This window comes from Chiloscyllium punctatum, chromosome 10 (assembly GCF_047496795.1).
Source record: "Chiloscyllium punctatum isolate Juve2018m chromosome 10, sChiPun1.3, whole genome shotgun sequence".
Lineage (NCBI taxonomy): Eukaryota > Metazoa > Chordata > Chondrichthyes > Orectolobiformes > Hemiscylliidae > Chiloscyllium > Chiloscyllium punctatum.
Window position 1 is genome coordinate 54,979,301 of NC_092748.1, and position 21,247 is coordinate 55,000,547.

Here is a 21,247-nt window from a genome sequence, read left to right on the forward strand (position 1 = left end):
AATGTGGTCTCCTCTTCACTGAGGAGTTTGGCCACCAACATTTGGAACGATTCAGGGAACATCACTGGGACACAGGCACCCAAGAACCCCACCGCCCTGTGGCTGACCGCTTCTACTCCCCCTTCCACTGCAACAAGAACATGCAAGTCCTGGGCCGTCTTCATGGCCAAATCCAAACCACCTGACACCTGCAGGAGGAACGCCTCATCTTCCGCCTTGGGACCCTCCAATAATACACCACTAATGTCAATTTCACCCACTTCCTCATCTCCTCCCTCCACCTTATTCCCAGATCCAACCCTCCAACTTGGCACCGCTCTTTTAACCTGTCCTACCCGTCCATCCTTCTTCCCACTTATCCGCTCCACCCTCTGCTCTGACCTATTACCTTCATCTACCTATGGCCTCCCAAGCCACCTCCCTCCCCCACTCCAACTCCATACTCCTTCCTATTTATCTCTCCGCTCTCTTGGAGGCCACCCACACTCCTGATGAAGGGCTTATGCCCAAAACGTTGACTGTCCTGCTCCTTGGATGCTGTCTGACATGCTATGCTTTTTCAGTGCCACACTCTATAACTAGTTTAGGCATGCAGAACTTAAGCTTTCTGAAAGAGTCCTTTTTTTACTAAGCTTTTTGTCTTGCATTCATTAGGACAATGTAAGCATGTCCAAAAGGCTAGCTGTTCATTACTAATGGAAGAGTCCTTCAGCTGTGTATAGGAAACAAAGTAATGACCATACCCAACTAGCTCACTCTTATTAAACTCACAGCACAATAGCCAACGCTAGATGTGATTCTGCAATTGTACAACATTCACAAAATAATCCTTAGTGTTCAAAGAATTCTGCTGACAATCATGTTAATGTTGTCAATTGTACTCGCGATGTAGCATACTGAAAGCTTGTGATTTTTGAGAAGATTTATAGCTCAGGTTGAGGTTTACATTGTATGTTTACTCACTGAGCTGGTACATTTGATCTCAGATGTTTCACCACCATGCTACGTAACATCATCAGTGAGCCTCCATTGAAGCAGTGGTGTTCAGTCCAGCTTTCTATTTGTGTGTCTTGGTCTGTTAAGGTGGGTGGTGTCATTTCCGGTTCTTTTTCTTAGAGATTAGTAAATGGGGTCCAAATCGATGTGTTTGTTGATGGATTTCCGGTTTGAATGCCAGGCCTCGAGGAGTTCCCGTGCATGTCTCTGTTTAGCCTGTCCTAGGATGGATGTGTTGTCCCAGTCGAAGTGGTGTACTACTTCGCCTTTATGTACGGATACTAGTGATGGTTGGCCATGTCTTTTGGTGGCTAGTTAGTGTTTATGTATCCTGGTGGCTAGTTTCCTGCCTGTCTGTCCAATGTAGTGTTTGTTGCAGTCCTTGCAAGGTATTTTATATATGACAATTGTTTTGCTGGTTGTTGGTACAGGGTCCTTCAGGCTCATTAGTAGCTGTTTCAGTGTGTTGGTAGGTTTGTGGGCTACAGGAAAGCAATACACACAGACCAGATACTCACCTACAGACATAATCATCCCAACACCCACAAGTGGGCTGCAAAGGGACATTATTTAATTGAGCCACAACACACTGCAGAATCTAGGAACGACGAGCAGCAGAAGAAAACTACCTATACAGTGTATTCAAGAACAACGGGTACCCAATAAGCACAATACGCTGATTCTTAAAGATTAAACCCAAGCAAGAAGACACAAACACACCCAAAGACTCTAGGCATATTACTATATATCAAAGGCATCTTGGAGGTGATGACCAGACTACTCCAACCCCTTGATATCATGGTAGCCCACATACTGCCAACATACTGAAACAGCTACTGATGAACCCGAAAGACCCTGTACCAACAACCAGCAAAATGAATGTCATATACAAAATATCCTGCAAGGACTGTAACAAACACTACATTGAACAGACAGGCAGGAAACTAGCCATCAGGATACCGTATCCTTACAGATGAAGAAGGGCACCATTTCAACTGGGACAACACATCCATCCTAGGACAGGCTAAACAGAGACATGCATGGGAATTCCTCGAGACCTGGCATTCAAACCGGAACTCTATCAATAAACACACTGATTTGGACCCCATTTACCAACCTCTGAGGAAGAGGAACCAGAAATGATATCATTTGCCTTAATAGACCGAAACACACAAATAGCAAGCAGGACAAAACACCAGTGCTTCAATGGAGGCTCACTGATGATGTCACCAAGAATGGTGACGAAACATCTGAAAATAAACCTACAGCTCAGCAAGCAAACTTACAACCTGACACTCAAAGCTATATACTTATAGGGCTCTGTTCTTCACTGACAAAAAGAACATGTACATTCACTGCATCTGTTGAAACTGAGCAAAATATGTGGCAGTCATTGTCTGGTTTATTTCTTGACAATGCCTTAGTGAATTAGAGTTAATTGTATATCATCATTAATTGATGAATTTCCATTGCAATTCCTCTACCAGTCAGAATCTATTTCTGAACAAGCAGCACTTTTCTCTCATACAGTGTAAGTATTGTATTCACTTTACTTTGGAATTTCTTGCACATTGCCCTAGTGAGTGCAAGACAAAAAAAATCGACAAAATATGTTCGCTTTTAGTAATTTTCAAATGTTCAATATCATGCTCTTGGTTTCTCTGTTCAGTAACGTGATCTTGATCTGTCTTCAAGCAGTCCATTAGTATCTAATTCTCTTCATAGAATGCTGTATATCTCGGAGTTAAAAGTAGCAAGGTGTTGTGAAAGAATTATTAATTGTATTAAAATTTATATAAAGAAGAGTCAGTCTAGAAATATTGATTTTATTTTAATATATAATATTAAAATTATTATTATTTTAATATAGCGTGTGGTTGGTTGAAATAAAACTTGTAATTGAAAAGTTTATGTTTGGATATTGCCTAAGTGTATTTCACTTCTAGTGAATAACAGAGTCTTGGTCCACAGTTCCATTTTATCCTTTGCTTCATTCAGTGTGTAAGCAAAGGACAATTTTCTTCCATTTTGGAATATTTAAGGATCGCAGACTTCAAGTTGCATGTGCCAAAGAGCTTCCAGATTCTTCTTCTTCAGTTTTCTTTGATCTTATTTCTTCTTTCCTCACCCCTTGTGTTTCAATGCACCCTTTAAACTTCACTTTTCTGACTCCAAAAAATCAGTTCTCAACAAAAACCTTAATTTGATCCCCTTGCAGTTCACCTCAATGGATTTTGGGCTGAACATGAAATGAATTTCTCTTCCATTGCTTTCTCCTTATGTGCATTTTTTTGGCAAGATGTCCTCCACTGTACACTAGTTCCTTTTCCCTGCCTTCAGCTTTTTTAATCCATCTGCAGTCCTTCTTCTGACCTATTTCCCTCCCTAGATCTTTTAAGAATGTTGACATGTCATCCACCTTCTCAATTTTCCTGCTCCCTTCACTTATGCCCACTCTGAGCTTGCAACAAGCTGTGCTTTCAGGTCCATCCCTAACATTATCCTCATCTGCTCCAGAGGTAGTGTTTTTGTTGTTTGTTAATAAATCTATCTAGCTGAGGTTGAATGGCAACTCTGATAAACTCAATGTCTACTATCATCTTCCCAAGATTTAGAAACACGACTGACCAACCCATATTTTGCAGCCTTTTCTTGCTCCTCACAACTGATTTCTTTTCATCTTGACTAATTTTGTCCTGTCTAAAATTCCATCCTTCCATCCTCACATTGATTTTCTCCTACTCTTCCCTTACTATCTCCAACTTCAATGTCTCCATTTGTGGGGATAGACTTTTGATAAATATAAAATTAATAAACATATCCCCCATAAGCCCAGTGTTTTCCACAACTACTTTGACTACATGTCCTCACTCCCAGTAAGTACTATATTCCACTCTCCCATTTTATCTGTCCATTTCATATCTGTTTTGACAATGCAACCTTCCACACTTAAATGCATGTATGAGTCTGAGTAACCACTTAAATCATCCAGGAAAATAGGTGTTCATGAATAATGGATACTTTTGTCTCAATAGATCATTGATTGTGTAATGATTGGTTCAGCTAAAATAAATATTTATGACGAATGTACCTTTGGGTTTTGGATTCAAACAACGCATTGTTTTAAAATGTTGTATTTTGACTCTTGAATGGCTAGTTTCAAATCTAGTGTAGATCATTGAAATGAAGTTGTAATGTTCTTCTGCAGTTTTAATTTACTTTCTTACTTAATCAGCAACAGTGACCATAATTTGGTAGTAATTAATTAGAGATGTTTTCCTTGGATTTATTTTCTTCAATTTTTCATTTAATTGTTGATGTAGGTGAAGCGAGGAGCTGCTGAACATGAGTGATGATAAACCCTTTGTTTGCACTGCTCCTGGATGTGGCCAGGTAAGACCATAACATTTCTTTCAGTTCTTTTTCTTCATGCAGTTAATGTTTTGATGAGTGTGCAGAGTGTTGAAGTAGTTTGTTGCTATGTCTTTCTCATGCAACAGAAAGTTTTCTTTTCGTTCAGAACCTCATCTAATATGTATAAAAACCTGAAAGATTAAAGTATCCATATTGTAAGCCCAGTGGCATCCCTGTTATTTTAAAGTTGTGATCCCTTTATTATAAGAGGTTTTGAGTACAGGAATCATGAAATCTTGCTTCAGTTGTCAAGGAGCTTGGTTATATTACTCCAGGAGCACTGAATGCAGTTTTGGTCTCCTTATCTTAAAGATATTGCCATAGAGGGAGTGCAGCAAAGGTTTGCCAGACTTGTTTCCAGATGCTGGGATTGCCCTGTCAGGAGAAATTGGGTAACTGGGCCTGTATTCTCTATAGAGTTTGGAAGAATAAGAGATGATCTTGCATAAACTTACAAGGGAGCAAAAGAAATAGACAAGGTAGGTGCAATTAATATGATGCATGTTTGCCGTTTTGGAGAGTCTGGAATCAGGGGTCACAATTTAAAAGTAATAGGGATGCCACTTCGATCCAAGATGAGGAGAAATATTTATAATCAGAGGATTGTGAACCTTGGTGTAATTGTCTACCACAATGGGTTGTGCAGTCCAGTCTTTGAGTATGTTTGAGATTGACAGATTTCTGATTACCAATGGTATATAGGGTTTTGGGGATTGGATAGATAAAAGCATTGAACTGAACGATCAGATTGTTATGAATAGTGGGGCTGGCTCGATAGGCTGAATTACCAGCTCCTGTCCCTAGACATTTATCGCTCAATCAGTATCACAAAAATGGGTTATCTGGTCACATTCACATGTTTTGTGGAATTTTGCTATGCACAAAGTGGCTGCCAACTTTCCTCCGTTCAAATAATGTAAATACCACAAAAGGTACTTAATTGATTCTAAAGCACTTTGAGATGTCTGCTGGGCCTGTAAAGTACTATGTCAATATAACCCCTCTATGTTGGTAGACCTACACAGAGATGTCACAGCATGACTGGTGTAGAAAATAGGAATACCATGCTTGCCCAGTGTTGAAAATTTGAACATTATTTTCTTTCATCAAAATTGATTCTTTGTTTTGTTTTGTGCAATTTTGAAGAATAAAATGGAAGAAAAATCTGTAATGTTGTTGGTTCTCTAAAATTATTAACAGAGCCTATTAATGTTAATATTTGTGGATTACAATCTAAATACCTTAAACTGTTGTTGTAGCGCTTCACAAATGAGGACCACTTGGCTGTTCACAAACACAAACATGAGATGACGTTAAAGTTTGGTCCAGCTCGTAATGACAGTGTCATCGTGGCTGGTAAGTGCCTTTTTTTTTTCATTTCCATATCTTGTAGTCTAAATTTAAAGAAGATAATGAAGTATTGATTTTTGCTTTGACATGAAAGCCTAATTCATTTAAAATATTGTAATACCATAATACTTTGTGCAAAAAGTTTTAATTGCTTAAACCTGTCTGGAAAAGCCTGTTTTACTGATATGAAGCAAAGAACTGTGAATGCTGGAAATCTGAAACAAAAACAGAAATTGCTGGAGCAATACATCAAATCTTCAGAGAGACCTTTCTGAAGAAGTGTCACTGGACCTGAAATATAAACTCTGCTTTCTCTCCACTGATGCTGCCAGACTTGATACGTTTCTCCGACAATTTCTGTGTTTGTTCCTGTTTTACTAATAGCGTACATTTCTTTTCTACACTAAGATTATATTCACTAAAATTGAGTTTGTGGATCATAAGTGTATCCGGTGTTGCTTTAATAAAAGCAGAAAATACTGAATGTAGTTAGCAGTGTTAGGCATCACCTGTGACAAGAAAAGCAGTTAGCATTTGAACTCTGTGACTTTTCATTAGAGCTGAAAAGAGTTAGAAATATAATAGATTTTGAGCAAGTGAAAGGGAGGCAGTGTGAAGATGAACGAAAGGAAAAAAATGGAGGACAGTGGAGAATAAGTTGCTAAAGGTTTTGTGGTTCAAAAGCCAAAGAAATTGATGATGGTTAAAGTAAGAGTCCAGACAAGGTGTGTATAGTAGGATAGAAACCATCCAATGTAAAGGAAACGGGTGTAAGGAAGAAACAAAAAAAAAATCTGAACCAAAAAAGCCACAAGTACCCTCTTCTCCCATTTTCTTTAATAATCTGGTTTTGAACCAGAAGTTCAGTTCAGAATGCTACAGTGTCGAGCCAAAAGACCATAAGAAACAGGAGAAGGCTGTTTGGCCCCTCAAGCCTGCTCCATAGTTATCTCATATTCCTCATGTCTACACTCCTGCTCTCCTTTTTTATGACAATCACAGTTTCACCGTCAATATTACAGAAACTAGATTTATATTTCAGATTTATTAATTGGATTTTTTTGTGTTTGTAGAGTAATTACATAAAATTATGTAGAACATACTGAAACTGGCCATTCAGCCCAGCTAATCTAATGCTGTTGTTTATGTTGTTACTCAAATCATTTCTATCTTTTGTCCGCTAAATCCATTGTAACCATCTTTTTCCATTTCTCTTAGATGCTCATTTAGTTTATTTTTAAATGCACTTATCCTTTTCTTTTGCACTGTTCCTTGTGGCAGTGAATTCACATTCTCGTCACACTTTAGGTAAAGAAGTCTCTTCTGAATTTCTTACTAGATTTCTTGGTGACTATCTTATATTGATGGCCTCTAGTTATGCAGTTACCCACAGAGGATACATTCTTTAGAACTTTGAACATTCTCTCTGTATCCAGTCTATCATTTTTAAAACCTATATTAGGTTACTCCGAAGCCTTGGTTTCTCACAATAGAAATGACCCAGTTGCCTTTCTTTACTTGATGTGTATATCCATGAATTTCTAGTATAATTCTTCTGTGTCCTCTACAGTGCAGTATATCACTTTCATAATTTGACAATCAGAATTGCATGCAATATTTCAAATATGGTCCAATTAAAATTCAGCACAGTTTTAGCACAGTATTTTTCTAGATTTTAATTCTATCTTATTAAAAGAAAAGCCCGAGTGCTCGGCTAGCTTTTTTTTAATGGTCTTGCTAACCTATGACTCAGTTTTTAGAAATTGGTATTTGTACTCCTGGATCACTTTGCTTCTCTACCTCAGTGAGCTTGGCAGAGAACAGAGTGGGGATAAAGGGGTCCTTCACAGGATGGCAGCCGGTGAAAAACTGGTGTTCCATGAGACTGTGTTGAGACCACATCTTTTCACTTTATACATTAACCATCTAGATGAAGGAACTGAGAGCATTCTGGCTAAGTTTGCAGATGATACAAACTAGGTAGAGGGACTGGTTGCATTGCGGACACAGGGAGGCTGCAGAAGGATTTGGACAGGTTAGAAGAGTGGGCAAAGAAGTGGCAGATGGGATACAACGTGGGAAGGTGTGAGGTCTTGCACTTCGATGGGAAGAATAGAGGCATGGACTATATTCTAAATGGGGAGAAAATTCAGAAGTCTGAAGTGCAAAGAGACTTGGAAGTTCTAGTCCAGGATTCTCTCAAAGTAAAGATGCAGGTTGAGTCAGTAGTTAGGAAAACAAATCCACTGATGGCATTTATTTTGAGAGGACTTGAATATAAAAGCAGGGATGTACTTCTGAGGCTCTGTCAGGTCACATTTGGAGTATCGTGCACAGTTTTGGACCCCGTATCTCAGGAAGTATATACTGGTCCTGGAGCGTGTTTGGAGGAGGTTCATGAGAATGGTCCAAGGAATGAGAAGTTTAACATATGAGGAATGTTTGAGGACTCTGGATTTATACTCTATTTAGAAGGATGAGGGGGAATCTAATTGAAATGTACAGAATACTGAATGGCCTGGACTGAGTAGATGTTGGGAAGATGTTTCCATTGGTAGGAGAGACTAGGACCCGAGGGCACAGCCTTAGAATAAAGCAAAGCCCTTTTAGAACTGAGATAAGGAGAAACATTTTCAGCCAGAGATTGGTAAATCTATGGAATTCATTAGAAAAGGCAGTGAAGGCCTGGTCACTGAGTATATTTAAGACTGAGTTATCTAAGTTCTTGAGGATCAAGGATTACAAGGAGAAAGCGGGAGAATGGGGTTGAGAAATATATCATGATTGAATGGTGGGGCAGACTCGATGGGCTGAATGGCCTAATTTTTGCTCCTGTGTTTTATGGTCTTATGGAGACTTGCACCTTTCGAGTAATAAGTTACCTTCCTGTTGCCAAAATGTGCTACCTCTCATTTATCTGTGCTGAATTCCATTCAATTATTTGCTCATTCTACATGTTTATTAATATTCTCCTATAATTGTTGCAGTCCTCAATGTTATTGTATCCCCCTCAACTCACAACCACCACCACCCCAATTTGATACTATGTGAAAATTTAGAAATTATGTTTTTGACTCCAAAGTCCATATCACTACAGTAAATTTGAATAACAGTGGTTCCAGCATACATTTGTGGAACATCATTTCCCACTTTGTTCCACTATGAACATTTACCCTTTGCTCCCAATCTCTGCTTTTTGTCTTAAAGCTAGCTAGTACTCTAATTTAGTACTTTTCCCTTGACTTCATATTTTAATTTACTTGTTTATTATTATTGCCATTTAATAATTCAGATAAAAGACATCTTCTGCATTTCTTTTGTCCACTCTATGTTATCTCCTCATAAAATTGAGTTCATCAAGCAAGATTTTTATTTTTGAAATCCATGTTGACTATTTATTGTTAAATTTCTTATTTCCTGGGACAGATTCTTCTGCCCTCTTTAGTGACATGTTTAGAGGTGTCATACTCTACTCTACTTGGTCTGGGCTGAGAAGGACTTCCTACCTCACCCCAATTGATATCCTTAAATGAACCTCTAATGACCACAATGGACCTCATCCCATTTCTGTCGCAGTGTGGGGAGCAGAAGCAAACCTGCTTGCCATCTCCTGGGGTAGGTTCTACCTTCAAGGTACACAATGCTTGATTGATGGACTTGACATCTTGAAGGAAGGGGCTACTGAGAGCCAATCCATTGCCCTTGCTACCAGCCTGAATCCCACAAAACATGTTTAGCCTGAGTTGCTCTGAGATTTGGAGCTCTAGATGCCTGTATTTCCAGTAACAACCACCACCTCCGTGGAGCTTGGCTGAGCAAAACACTTCTGATTGGCAAACTCTTTTCCTCTTGGTCAGCAGAACCTTGGGCCTTGAGACGAAGGCTATTTAACTGCCTAGTTGCCTCATGTCTTGGCAAACCTTCTGAAAGGAGGCAACAAGGGGTTTCACCACATCTCTGGCCAGCAGACAAGACTCCCATCATCTCCATTGAACTTTGCCCCATATTTTTATGTCCTGTCCTTTCGGATTTCGATGTTATTCCTCCAACTGACATTAAGCTCAGTGGTCTGTTATTCCATGGACATGTTTTGTCGTACTCCTCAAGTAAAGAAATTACTTTAGTTATTTGGCATGACACCTTTTTCCAATGAGTTATTAAGTATGAGTAATTATGACTCTGCTAGCTCTTTAGATTCTTTAAAATATGTGAATGCAATCCATCTGGACCAGGATTCTTATCATGATGTGTTTGTTTAGTTTATATAACATATTCACCTTTTATATTTTATGGGCACTTATCTCATTAATCATCTCATTTAATGTCAAGTCTACTATTCAATTATCCTCATTTGAGGTGATATAATTATTTAATATTTCTACCGTCTCTCCTATCTCTAACTCATAACTTGTGATATCCCGTAATGGTCCTTTCTTTTCAATTGGTATGCCTGTAAAATATTTGACTGTTTTGTTTTATATTCTCTATTATCTCTCTTTTCCAAGCCTTTAACTATGTAAATTAACTTGATCTGCCTGCTCCAGTGCCAATTTTCAAATGGTTCATGCAGTAGTCTAGTAGCCCTGCTTTGCCATTCTCCTTTTTTGATTTGTTCTTCATGGCTGTTATACAAATGGACAGATTTACGTACAAATTCACTGGATGTTTCCATTAAAGCTTTGATGAAAGTTAATAGAGTCTGCTAAACTTAATCTAAAAAGTGCCTTTTTTTTTACTGTTTTGAATCCATTCAGACCAAACTCCAACTCCAACTCGTTTCCTTAAGAATTGTGAAGAGGTAGGGCTTTTTAATGAGCTGGCAAGTCCATTTGAAAATGAATTTAAGAAGGCTTCAGAAGATGACATCAAAAAGGTGAATAGTATTTATGTCTAGACTTTCTTAATATTGAAACATGGTTTCATGGTATGACTGAGCTAAATTTTCAGAGGATGTCTTGTTACAATGTTTACACAGATCTTTAATGTAACTAATTATTGAATAATGTACTTTGCACAACAGATATTTTGTGACCCCTTTCTGGTGCAGTCGGTTCAGATATAATGCGATAGTTCTGTTTGCGTGCGATCCTGCATTATAAGAAAATCACGCAGTAGCAGCACTGTTTAAACTAATGCGGCTGGAATCGCATTATAGCCAATACAGATAATGAAAGTTTCCATTCTACAAATAACAGTCTAAATTATTCAATCATGTTAAAGCCAATTCGTGTTGAAGAAACATGCTTTATAACAGAACTGGCGGTATTGTATGTAGCACCAAAATAGCAATCCTGGTTTAAGTCTGAATGTATTTATTACTTCTCCTTTAAGTTACAAGATGAATTTGCCATTTTTGAAGATACTAAAAGGAATGTGAACTTCAGAAATTGTAGTGAATGGACAAAATTCTCTGGGGAAAGTGTGGATAAAATATTGTGGAAAATGTGATAATTGGAAATATTTTAATGAATCTGTGCAACTCATTGGTGTCTTTACGAAAGATAACCATTTTGTTCCTATCACAGCCATATTTTTAAACAAAACATAGAATGTAACTGATAAAGAGCTTCCATCTTTGATTATAGGTTATAATATTGCTCTTGATTGCCCAATCAGTTACAAACAAAATGTTTTCTACATCTGTTCATGTCTTCACCGCTCAATTAGCTGAATACAGAAAGCTTTCTTTTAACTGGCACCTTGTGAACTAGCTTTCTCGATAAACAGGCAAAAATGATATACCTCAAATACAGCCAAGTTTATTGTATTATTCTGTCCAATTATAATAGCTTTTTAAAATTTACTTACCTTGGTATTAATATACTTGTTGTTCATTCAAATGACCACACGAAATACAACAGTTGATTCAATTTTGAGTGAGTTTCTCCTCAAATACTGCAATCTACCTCAGTGTCCAAATAGTCAGTTGAGGATGCAAGTGAGAAGGCTGTCTGCCGATTAGTTTTATTTAAGGCAAAGTCGCATTATTATTTAAATGATTTATGCTATAAATAAAGTATAATGATGATGTGCATACCCCTATATCATGCTTCCATTACTTAGCGCAAGTTTTGCATTGATTATGTGGACTCGTCAATATCCAGAATATTTGATCAGTCGGCACACTCCTGGCTCAATAGGTGCTAGATAATAAAAGGTTTACTGTATTTCGATTTTTTTTTTTTTTTCCCCCCCCAATTTTGTTCAAGAGGAACAATGCATTTTTGAAGTCCTGGAATTGAAGTTGAATCCGGGAAGAATGTGTGCTCTACATACTTCTTGAGGCCAGTGACCAAGCAGTTTGTGGTAATACAACAAGCTGCTTGCCAGTTGTAAAGGTTCAGCAAGATTGATTACTTCAAATGCTAACTGAATATTCTGAATGTGGTGGGAAGAAATTGGTCGATGAAAACTGACAGCTGAGACCTACCCATAGTCTTATTGTGGAGACATGAAGAGACCACTTACCCTAGGATATACAAAATTATGAGCAAAAAAAGAATTAACATACATTTTAGTGGAAACCTTCAGTCATCTTTTTAAGGACTTCTGGTAATTGCTTAGTTGCTGAGAGTCTGTATAAATTGTAGTGTGCATAACACATGACATGATTGTACGCAATCTAATTTGGTAAAAAGGCCTGATGCCCGCTCCTTTGGAACCTCTACTAAGCAGCAGTGTGGCAGGAGGGGTTCTTCTGGAGCAGAACAAGCATGCTTTTGTTGCCTGCCATTTTGGATCCTTGTAATTACGTATTTTTTAGACCGTAGGGCCTTCAAATTTCTAATCCGAAAGCTTTGTCAGTACTAATATATACAAGCTGATTTATTCATGTTTTTCATGACATTGTTCATATTTTTTATATTGTGCTGTGATTAACTGGGCACATCTTATTGTTGGTTATCTTTACATTATGTTAATAAATTCAAGCCATACAGTTTTCTAGCGAGATATATATAATTGCTCAAAATTGGTATTGATTTTAGTTTTCACTGAAGTCTATTGGTTTCATTGCTTAGATGCCTTTGGACATGTCACCACTTGCTTTACCGGCAGTTAGAGCTAAAGTGGAAGATATGCCGATTGTGGAAACAAGTCATCAGAATAGTCCCCTTCCTCACCCAGAGTCAACCACCAGTGATGAAAAGGTACTAAGTTTACATTATCAATTATTTTAAGTTGCAGCTTGAAATTTTCTGAAGAAAATGAAGATTAATTTAAGGAGAGAAACTGAAGAGAATCTGAAATCTGTTTCTCATTACATAAAGCTAGGATAGCAGTGGGAGTAAGTAAAACTGATTGGTTAAACTGAACAAAAATATGTTGCGAACAATTTTGAAATGAAGTTGCTAAATTAAATGGATATATTTTTAAAAATACATCACACAATCTTCTCAAAAATCACATTGGCACTGTCTTTTGCAGCAATTTAATTTCCAGATGTTCTTTTGAAATTAGAATGTTTTATTGGAAAAACCCACATGAAAGAAACCCTTAGGGATAAAATCATGTACTTTAAAAAAAGTTGCTGACGTTAGCAGCTATGGAACAAACCACATGCTCACCACATGGAAATGTGCCTCAGGAAGGACTTGTCAGAAGAAATAACTGACAGAAACCTCTTTGAACGTGATTGGGTGCTTATTGATGCAAAACATTTTTTGGGGAGAAAGGCATCAATGTGACTGTTCAAAACTTGGTTCCAAATTTTACTTCAGCAGAACAGGTTTTCAAAGCTTGGGAAAGTGACCAGGGAAACAGGCAAGTTTAAGCATCAATTCAGCGCAGTATTAAAGTTGTCATTCTTGCATTTGAATAAAATCTCACTTAACTCATGCACAGTAACTTCTATTGTTCAATCACTGCTAACTCACGTGCTTGGAGTTTAAAATTGCCCACATGATGGAGAGAGAACATTGAAATTTATAGAAATGTGTATAGCTGCATAGTGAAAAGAACAGAATAGATGACAAAAAAGAAAATAGTAGAGAAGCTTTTCCATCATACCACTGGAGAGTAATTCACTATCTCCTGAAAAATACTCCAGGCATTAAGGCACATAGAATCCCACAATATGTCTGGGTAACAAGTTGTGCTTGACAAAATCTCTAGGGAGTCACTAGGTTAATTTCAACTTTTGAAAAAGTAAGCAATTGTGCAGGAAATAGCACAAAATAATGTAAATGCATTCATAACACTGTAGAAATTGAATAACTACCCAGAAACTGCTGGAGCAGCTCACCTCTTGGCAAGTGCTGGGAATTACTTCAACCTTCAGATCAAAACTTTTTCATGGCAATTTGCTGCAAATGTGAATTGATAATATTGTAGCAACACCAGTGAGAGACCTCACGAAAATCGAGGCAAATCAATGGTCTATCCTTTTAACCAATCAAATTTAACACTAGAAAAGGGCAGTCGATGAATTTGAATCAAATTAGATATAGAAAGAGAAATAGAAAGTGAAGAAATATTGGACTAAGAGAGAGACAGACACCAAGAAAAATTAAGGAGAAAAGTTCAATTGAAAAAGACCTCTGAGAACAAATTTTATCTGCAATAGTGATATTGGTAGTTTCAACTGTTCCCTTTCTGAAGCTCCAAGACTGAGGATCACAAATTACATGATTAACAAGATCCTTACAATGTGAAATACCAGTGCTAAATGACTGTGACGAGTGTCATTTGTATTTAGGGTATAAATACAGCAACTTGTTAACAATCAAAAGAAGATGGATAGTGTGTTCCTGCTTTTTGCAAGGATCCTTGCAGATTGACAAAAATCCATCCAACAATTTATGGAATTGCACATTTCATGGTGTATATCTTCCTCACCACAAATTGCTAAGATTTTATGCAGTTTCCTGAACTTCATATTATTTTTCTAGCAATTTGAGTTATTAGCACAATATAACAACTTCTTCACTGCTAGCTCAGTCCACTTATAAGTCTGTTGCTTACAGTTCATACCTTTGAATTATTATACTGTATCAATGCATATATTTCAAAACAAAGTATTCACAAAAAAAAAATCTGACAACTCTCACAAAGTCACCCTGTTCGATCACCCACCTCTTTAAATATCTAACCATTCTCCCTTAATTTTTTTTCACACTCTGTTTTCATTGCACAGTAATTCAGATGCTTTACATATAGTTTGGTTACTGTTTTGAGCACTATCACCAATGTCTGCGTTTTCTTGCAGTAACATTGCAACCAGGATTGTACATACAACTCCAAGGATGATTATAGTACAGGCTTGAGAATTTATGTTCTATCCTTCTGACTCTACACTGAATATCTGGCTGGCTGCTACACTGATAGTTTTGTTGAGCTAACTGTCAATACCTAAAGTCAGTCTTCTGCCTTGTCTCAGATAGTCTAGTTATTTTGTTTATATTGCCCTTCTTTATTTTCATTTTCTAGTCTCATTGCCTTATATTTTAAATGCTCTTGGATGTTTATGACATCACCTTTCAAATCGATTTTAGTCCCATTGTTTTTGGTTTCTTCTCTGTCTACATGTTGTCCAATGTTTGTTTATTATATCTACCTACATTTCTCAATCTCTTGCTTTCCTTATATCATAGAGACGCGAGTAGAAGAGGCATGCACCAAGAACTACCTCAGTCATATGAGAACTGAACTTATACCATCAATACCAATAAGCATCACATCTAACCATTTGATCTATTTAGCATTACTGCATTTGGTTTATAATGATCCAATGAAGTGCCTTCAGACACTTTATTACGTTAAAGGTATTTTTTTAAACGCAGTTTTGACGGAGTTGAGTTCTCATCTCTGACAATCCATGCAATACTTCACTGAAGTATCAACCTACTGTACATCGATATTTAAGTTTTGGAGTGTGGATGCCACAGCCTCCAACTCAGGTGGAAAACTGTTACCCCACTGTTTAATGTTGTGTTCCTGTTGTTTAAAACTCCACTAGTCAGTTTGGTGTCTCATGTAAATACTTTGCATTTGTCCCTAGTTCCCAATTGTTTATATATATACCGTAAGTGACCATGGGCTAACTAAGCACTGTGGCATATTTTTATGATCTCTTGTTGTATTGATGCAGCTCTATACAAATCATCTTTTGACATATAAGGTATAATTTTTTTTTCAGTTCATTTTAGAAGCATGCCAATGATTCTTCTCTGTGCCATGGAAAATATAAGAAAACTGCATGTATCTCGTACATTCTTTTTCTTTTTAGTGGATAGGCACTGCAGCTGCATCTAGTGGCAGAAGTCTGCAATAAGGCATTGCAATGTATTTTTTTCATGGTAGTTTAGATGTTAATACTTAAACCTAGAAAGATTGTTAACAAGGATTTCGTTGAGATATATAAATGTGAAGTTGTATAATAGCTGAATGAGATAGCTGATATAGTAAAGGCAAAAGTATTTGTGATGCTTGAAGTGCTACTGAATCATATAAACAAAATGCAAGGTTACTGGAAGTATGACTTAAATTTTCTTAAATACGCAAAAAGCAAATGATTAATATTTCCGTAGGTGAATTTTTTTTAAAGTTATATTTGTTAATGTATAAAATTTATTCTTTTATGGAAATACATTTGCTATAAAAGTGATAAGGGTTGCTAAGAAAGTCAGCAGAGCTTGGAATAAAATAATGTAACTGGGAGGTCAATCATTTATGGAGGACATTTATGATCTCATTAAATTTATTATTGCCTATTCATTATTGGATGGATTTAATGTCAGCTTTAAATAGTGGTAACAGTCTTCCACCTGAGTTGGAAACTGTGGGATTCACTCCAAAACTTAAATATTAATGTATGGTAGGCTGATAGATCAGTGAAATTTTGCATGGAATGTCAGAGAGGAGAATTCAACTCTATCAAAGCTGTGTTTTGAAAAATGCCTTTAACATAATAAAGTGTCCAAATGCACTTTGTTGGAGCATTATAAAGCAAAATTTAGCACTGAGCCATGTAAGGACATATTGGGGCAGATGACTAAAATCTATGTCAAAGGGGTAAGTTTGAGGAACATCTTTAAAGAAGGACAAGTAGACAGAGGCCTTTAAGGATGAAATTCTAGAGCTGAAGGCACAAGAATGGTGGAGTATTTAAATTTGGGAACTTTGAAGCAACCAGAATTGGAGGATTAAAGGTACAGAGTGCTGTGGGGTTGAGGTGATTAGAGATTAGAAGGGCTGAGATCATGAAGGGATTTGACGACACTTGTGAAATTTTTAAAGCTAAGACATTGATTAAATGGTAGATAGCATAGGTTGATGTAGTGGTGATGGATGATCAAGGACATGGGCATCAGAATATAGCCGTGTGTTGGAAAGGTCTGGTCTAGAAGTTGCAAAGGCTTCAGTAGCATCAGATGAGTCTGAGGGGAGGTGTGGGTGAAGCTGTGGAAGTGGAAATATCCAGTCCTGGTTATGCAGAGATATGTGACTAAAAACTCATCTTTTTAAACTGTGATGCAGTTCTGTTGCGCAGTTCTGTTGCACAGTTCTCTTTAAGACAGATGACATCGCAACATGTTACACTTGGGTATGAAAGATCTATATCTTACACTCTATAAATTCAGTTGCTTGTCAGTTTGCAAATTGGTATGTTAGTCAGCCAGTCAACTGCATATATAATGAAATAGTAATTTAAGTATGCAAATAACCCCCAGACTTGTATTGAAAACAACAAATGTTGGAGATGACTCTTCATCAGAGAGTCATCTAGATTCGAAACATTACCTCTGTCCCTCCATGAATGTTGCCTGACCCGCTGTGATCTCCAGCATTTGTTTTTAGTTCAGATCCCAGCATCTGCAGTAATTTGCTCCTACCCAGATTAGTATGTCTGAGAAATGATATTAATGTACCTAGTTGTTAATAAACTTCTAGATACCAATACAAACATGACTCTAATATATGTTACATGTGATAACATATAGGAAGCCACAAAACGCATCAAATATTATCGTTCTCAATCTGCTTATGCATTAAACAGTTGCCAGTAGCTAAGGTACAAAGTTCATGGCAAGGATCAAAGACCAAAGCTTTGGATCTTTCCAGTATCAAATTGGAGGAATTGTCTACTCTTGCTGCACAAATTTCAGACAAACAGTCAGATAATTTAAAGGCAGTGGTAGAGTGAGGAGAGTGCTGGTGAGGTTTAGCAGGGTGTCATCATACACGTGAGAACGGACCATGCAGTTTTGAATGATGATGTTAAGGGCGAGGGGCAGGATATATGACAGAAATGGCAGAGGCCGTGGTTAAATTTTTAGGGAAATTAGAAGTAATGGTATGGGCACATGTTGCAGGTGATTTTCTAGCACTGATTAGATAAAGAATGGAAATAGCGGAGTGCGTTCCCATCCTAATGGAGGACAGATGTTGGGAGGTAGAAACTATTGTCAGCCAAGTGACAGGCTTGATCGGCAGTTTGAGAATGATAAAGAAAGTGAGTTTGGATGAGATTTGTAATTTTGATAAGAGTTATTTCTATGCACTGGCTGGACCTTTCACCAGATTGGGGGATTCAAACCTGGGTTCCAGGCAAGAAGGCTACATTTTATGCTTTTTTTTTTTGAAACATTAACTGGACATTTGTGTCACTGCCATTTGTCTATTTTTATGAAGTACAAAACAGTTGATCTCATAATATCAGTAACTCAAAGACCGAATTTGTTTTATGTGAAGGATTTGGGATGTTTCTGAAAGCTATGATAAAGAACTGAATTAATTTTAAAAATGTTCCTCTGTGGTAGTCCTATAGCCTTCTAAATCATTTTATTTAGTTCCATAGTAGATATTTCATAGCAAACTTGTAAAAAAGTGCTCTAACGATGCAGCAGACAAATCAAATTGTCAATCTTTCATGTCTGCTATTTCTTTAAGAATGACATTTTAAAAATTTCTCCAAGTGTATGAAATATTCCAGCTGTTTGAGCTACATGGTATTTGCAGGTTATGCGTGTTATTATATTATGTGTAAATGCACAATTCACAGTTTTGATGGTGATCAGTGATTCGGAAGATCTTGGTGATCATAATAATCAGTGGAGATTCAGTATATATGCCACATTGTTATTTAAGTAGCCATGGTATGAAATTTGTCTAAATATATTTGTCATCCTATTGATCTGTGTTGTGATTTGTGATGCATTCTGGGGGCCAAAGTATCTTCTGTTAAACTGTAGTTAAAAATGATAGAAATCAACTTCTGACTTTCAGTCCCATCTTGGCTCGGCCTAGCAGCTGTTGCTAGAAATGACAGACTTGACGCACATTCTATTAAAACAACATAAATGCTGCATTCAATATTCAATACAACAGGAGTAATAGATTGAGAGTTTGCTGTGATAGTCAAAGAGTGTGGTACTGGAAAAATACAGCTGGTCAAGCAGCATCCGAGGAACAGGAGAATTAACATTTCAGGCATAAGCCCTTCATCAGGATTGAGCCTTGTGTGCCAAGGGGATTGAGAGATAAGTGGGAGGGGGATGGGGCTGAGGGAAGGTAGCTGGGAATACAATAGGTAGATTTTGGGGGGGGGGGGGGGGGGGGGTGAAAGTGATAGGTTGGAGAGTAGGATGGAGCAGATAGGTGGAAAACCCCACCCATCAGCTACCTATCTCACACTCAGCTACCCCCCCCCCCCCCCCCCCCCAGCCTCCTCCTCCTCCTCCTCCTCCCCCTCCTCCCCTGCCCTGCCCCCCATTTATCTCTCAGCCCCCTTGGTGCACAAACTTCATTCCTGATGAAGGGCTTATGTCTGAAACGTCGATTCTCCTGCTCCTTGTCTGTTGCCTGATGAGCTGTGCTTTTCTAGCACCACACTCTTTGACTCTGATCTCCAGCATCTGCAGTCCTCACTTTCTCCTTTGCTGTGATAGTGGCAATTAATTGCTGAAATAGTATGGTTTAATTTAATGGATGGAATAGGCTTCTGGTTGTACTGTTGGTCTGTTTGTGTCACCTTGTATGAATTATTTGTAATCTACAATATAAAGTAGTTGCAGTTTCTTTTTTCGGTCAAGTTTGACACTTTTGATGCAATTAGTAGGAATGCACACTTATTTACCTTGAGGCATTGAATCAACATCCCACATTCTATCATGTGTGTTTTTCGCAAATTTTGTCTGTTCTTCTAATCAACTATTAATGAATAAATCAATGTTATTAATAAAATGAAAGTGCAGAAAACATTCACCGTGAAGTTGCCATTGTGTTTGACTAAATTTCTTTGGAAATATTATAACGGGACTGATTTTGCTTTGATTGTATGATTGATTTTAACAGTTTTGCAATTGATGGACCATAAACCATGGTTCAGCAAAATGATGCTATATATCTTTGAAATATATATTGAAATTGATCATCGTATCCTGTTCACAAGTTCATCTTATGCTTTCTATTGGCTACTTCAAAAACTGCAGTGTTATTATCTATAACATAAAAAAGCTTGCATCAGATATGCATTACAAGTTATGACTTCAAATCCCATAATGAAAAGTTGTAAAATTAAATTCAATAAATTTGATAATTTATGGGTTAGCCCCAGGAATAAATTACCTTCAATACTGCTAGATTATTTTAAAACCTCAAATGGTTCACAAAAGACCTTCAGCAAAGGGAGTCTGGCCACTCTGCCTGATTTAGCCAGCACATGACTCCAGTCTCACAATATGTACTTGACCTCTAATGCCCTCTTTAGTGGCCTAGTAAGGCACCTCAGTCATGAGCAGCTTTGCATCCTGTCACAAATCTTACTTCCAAAAGTTTGTGTTTATTAGTTGCTCGTGTCTGTCAACAATTATCATTAGAAATTACTATCAGGATTTACTACCTATTCACAATCCAGTTACAGATTGCTCTAAAAAGAATGTTTCTGAAGTCTCCCAATCCCATTAACATTTTTGTACCTGTAAAACAAAACTTTTATTCATCAAATGATTGTGTGTATTGCCACAGGCAATTGACAGTAGTAATGCATTGTAAACTTTGTACATTGCACTAACTTCCATTCCTCTTCATAAATTCCTGGACAAATTTGTAATGGAAACTGCTGAGATAAATTTATCATGTTGTAATTGCCACCCACCTTCCAATAGTGCAGTAAAAGCTCCTAGATAAAGTTCTGTCAAAGATAGAATCAGTTTTAAACAAGTCAGCATTTGGATGTAGGTTTAATAGCACCGTATATTAATAAAGAAAGATCTTTCATGATGTATAATTTAATTTGGAAACTAAAATCTGGCACTATGAACTGCTAACTTGTGACACGTGCTGCAACAGTACCTTTACTATATGAAAAAAAAGTGCAAAGTTGCTACCTTATTCTTTCACCATCTCTTGGTTTATATTACCTCCCAATGAGGTAGTGTCTCAACCTCAAAGTTCTCATATTTGTTTTCAAATTCCTCCATGGCCATACCTTTTCCTACCTCCGTAATATTTTTTAGCTTTACAGCTCACCAAAATTTCTGCCTTCTTC

General features: G+C 37.3%; 1 protein-coding gene across 2 annotated transcripts in view; it reads left to right on the top strand.

The window, feature by feature from the left end:
- atf2 (activating transcription factor 2) overlaps positions 1-21,247 on the top strand; it is a 139,371-nt gene that overhangs the window by 38,962 nt on the left and 79,162 nt on the right. For both annotated transcript variants that reach the window (XM_072579173.1, XM_072579174.1), the window contains 4 exons: positions 4,320-4,389; positions 5,670-5,766; positions 10,515-10,633; positions 12,780-12,908. In XM_072579173.1, coding sequence (XP_072435274.1) covers positions 4,342-4,389; positions 5,670-5,766; positions 10,515-10,633; positions 12,780-12,908 — 393 coding nt within the window. In that variant the 5' untranslated portion in view covers positions 4,320-4,341. The remainder of the gene's footprint in view (positions 1-4,319; positions 4,390-5,669; positions 5,767-10,514; positions 10,634-12,779; positions 12,909-21,247) is intronic.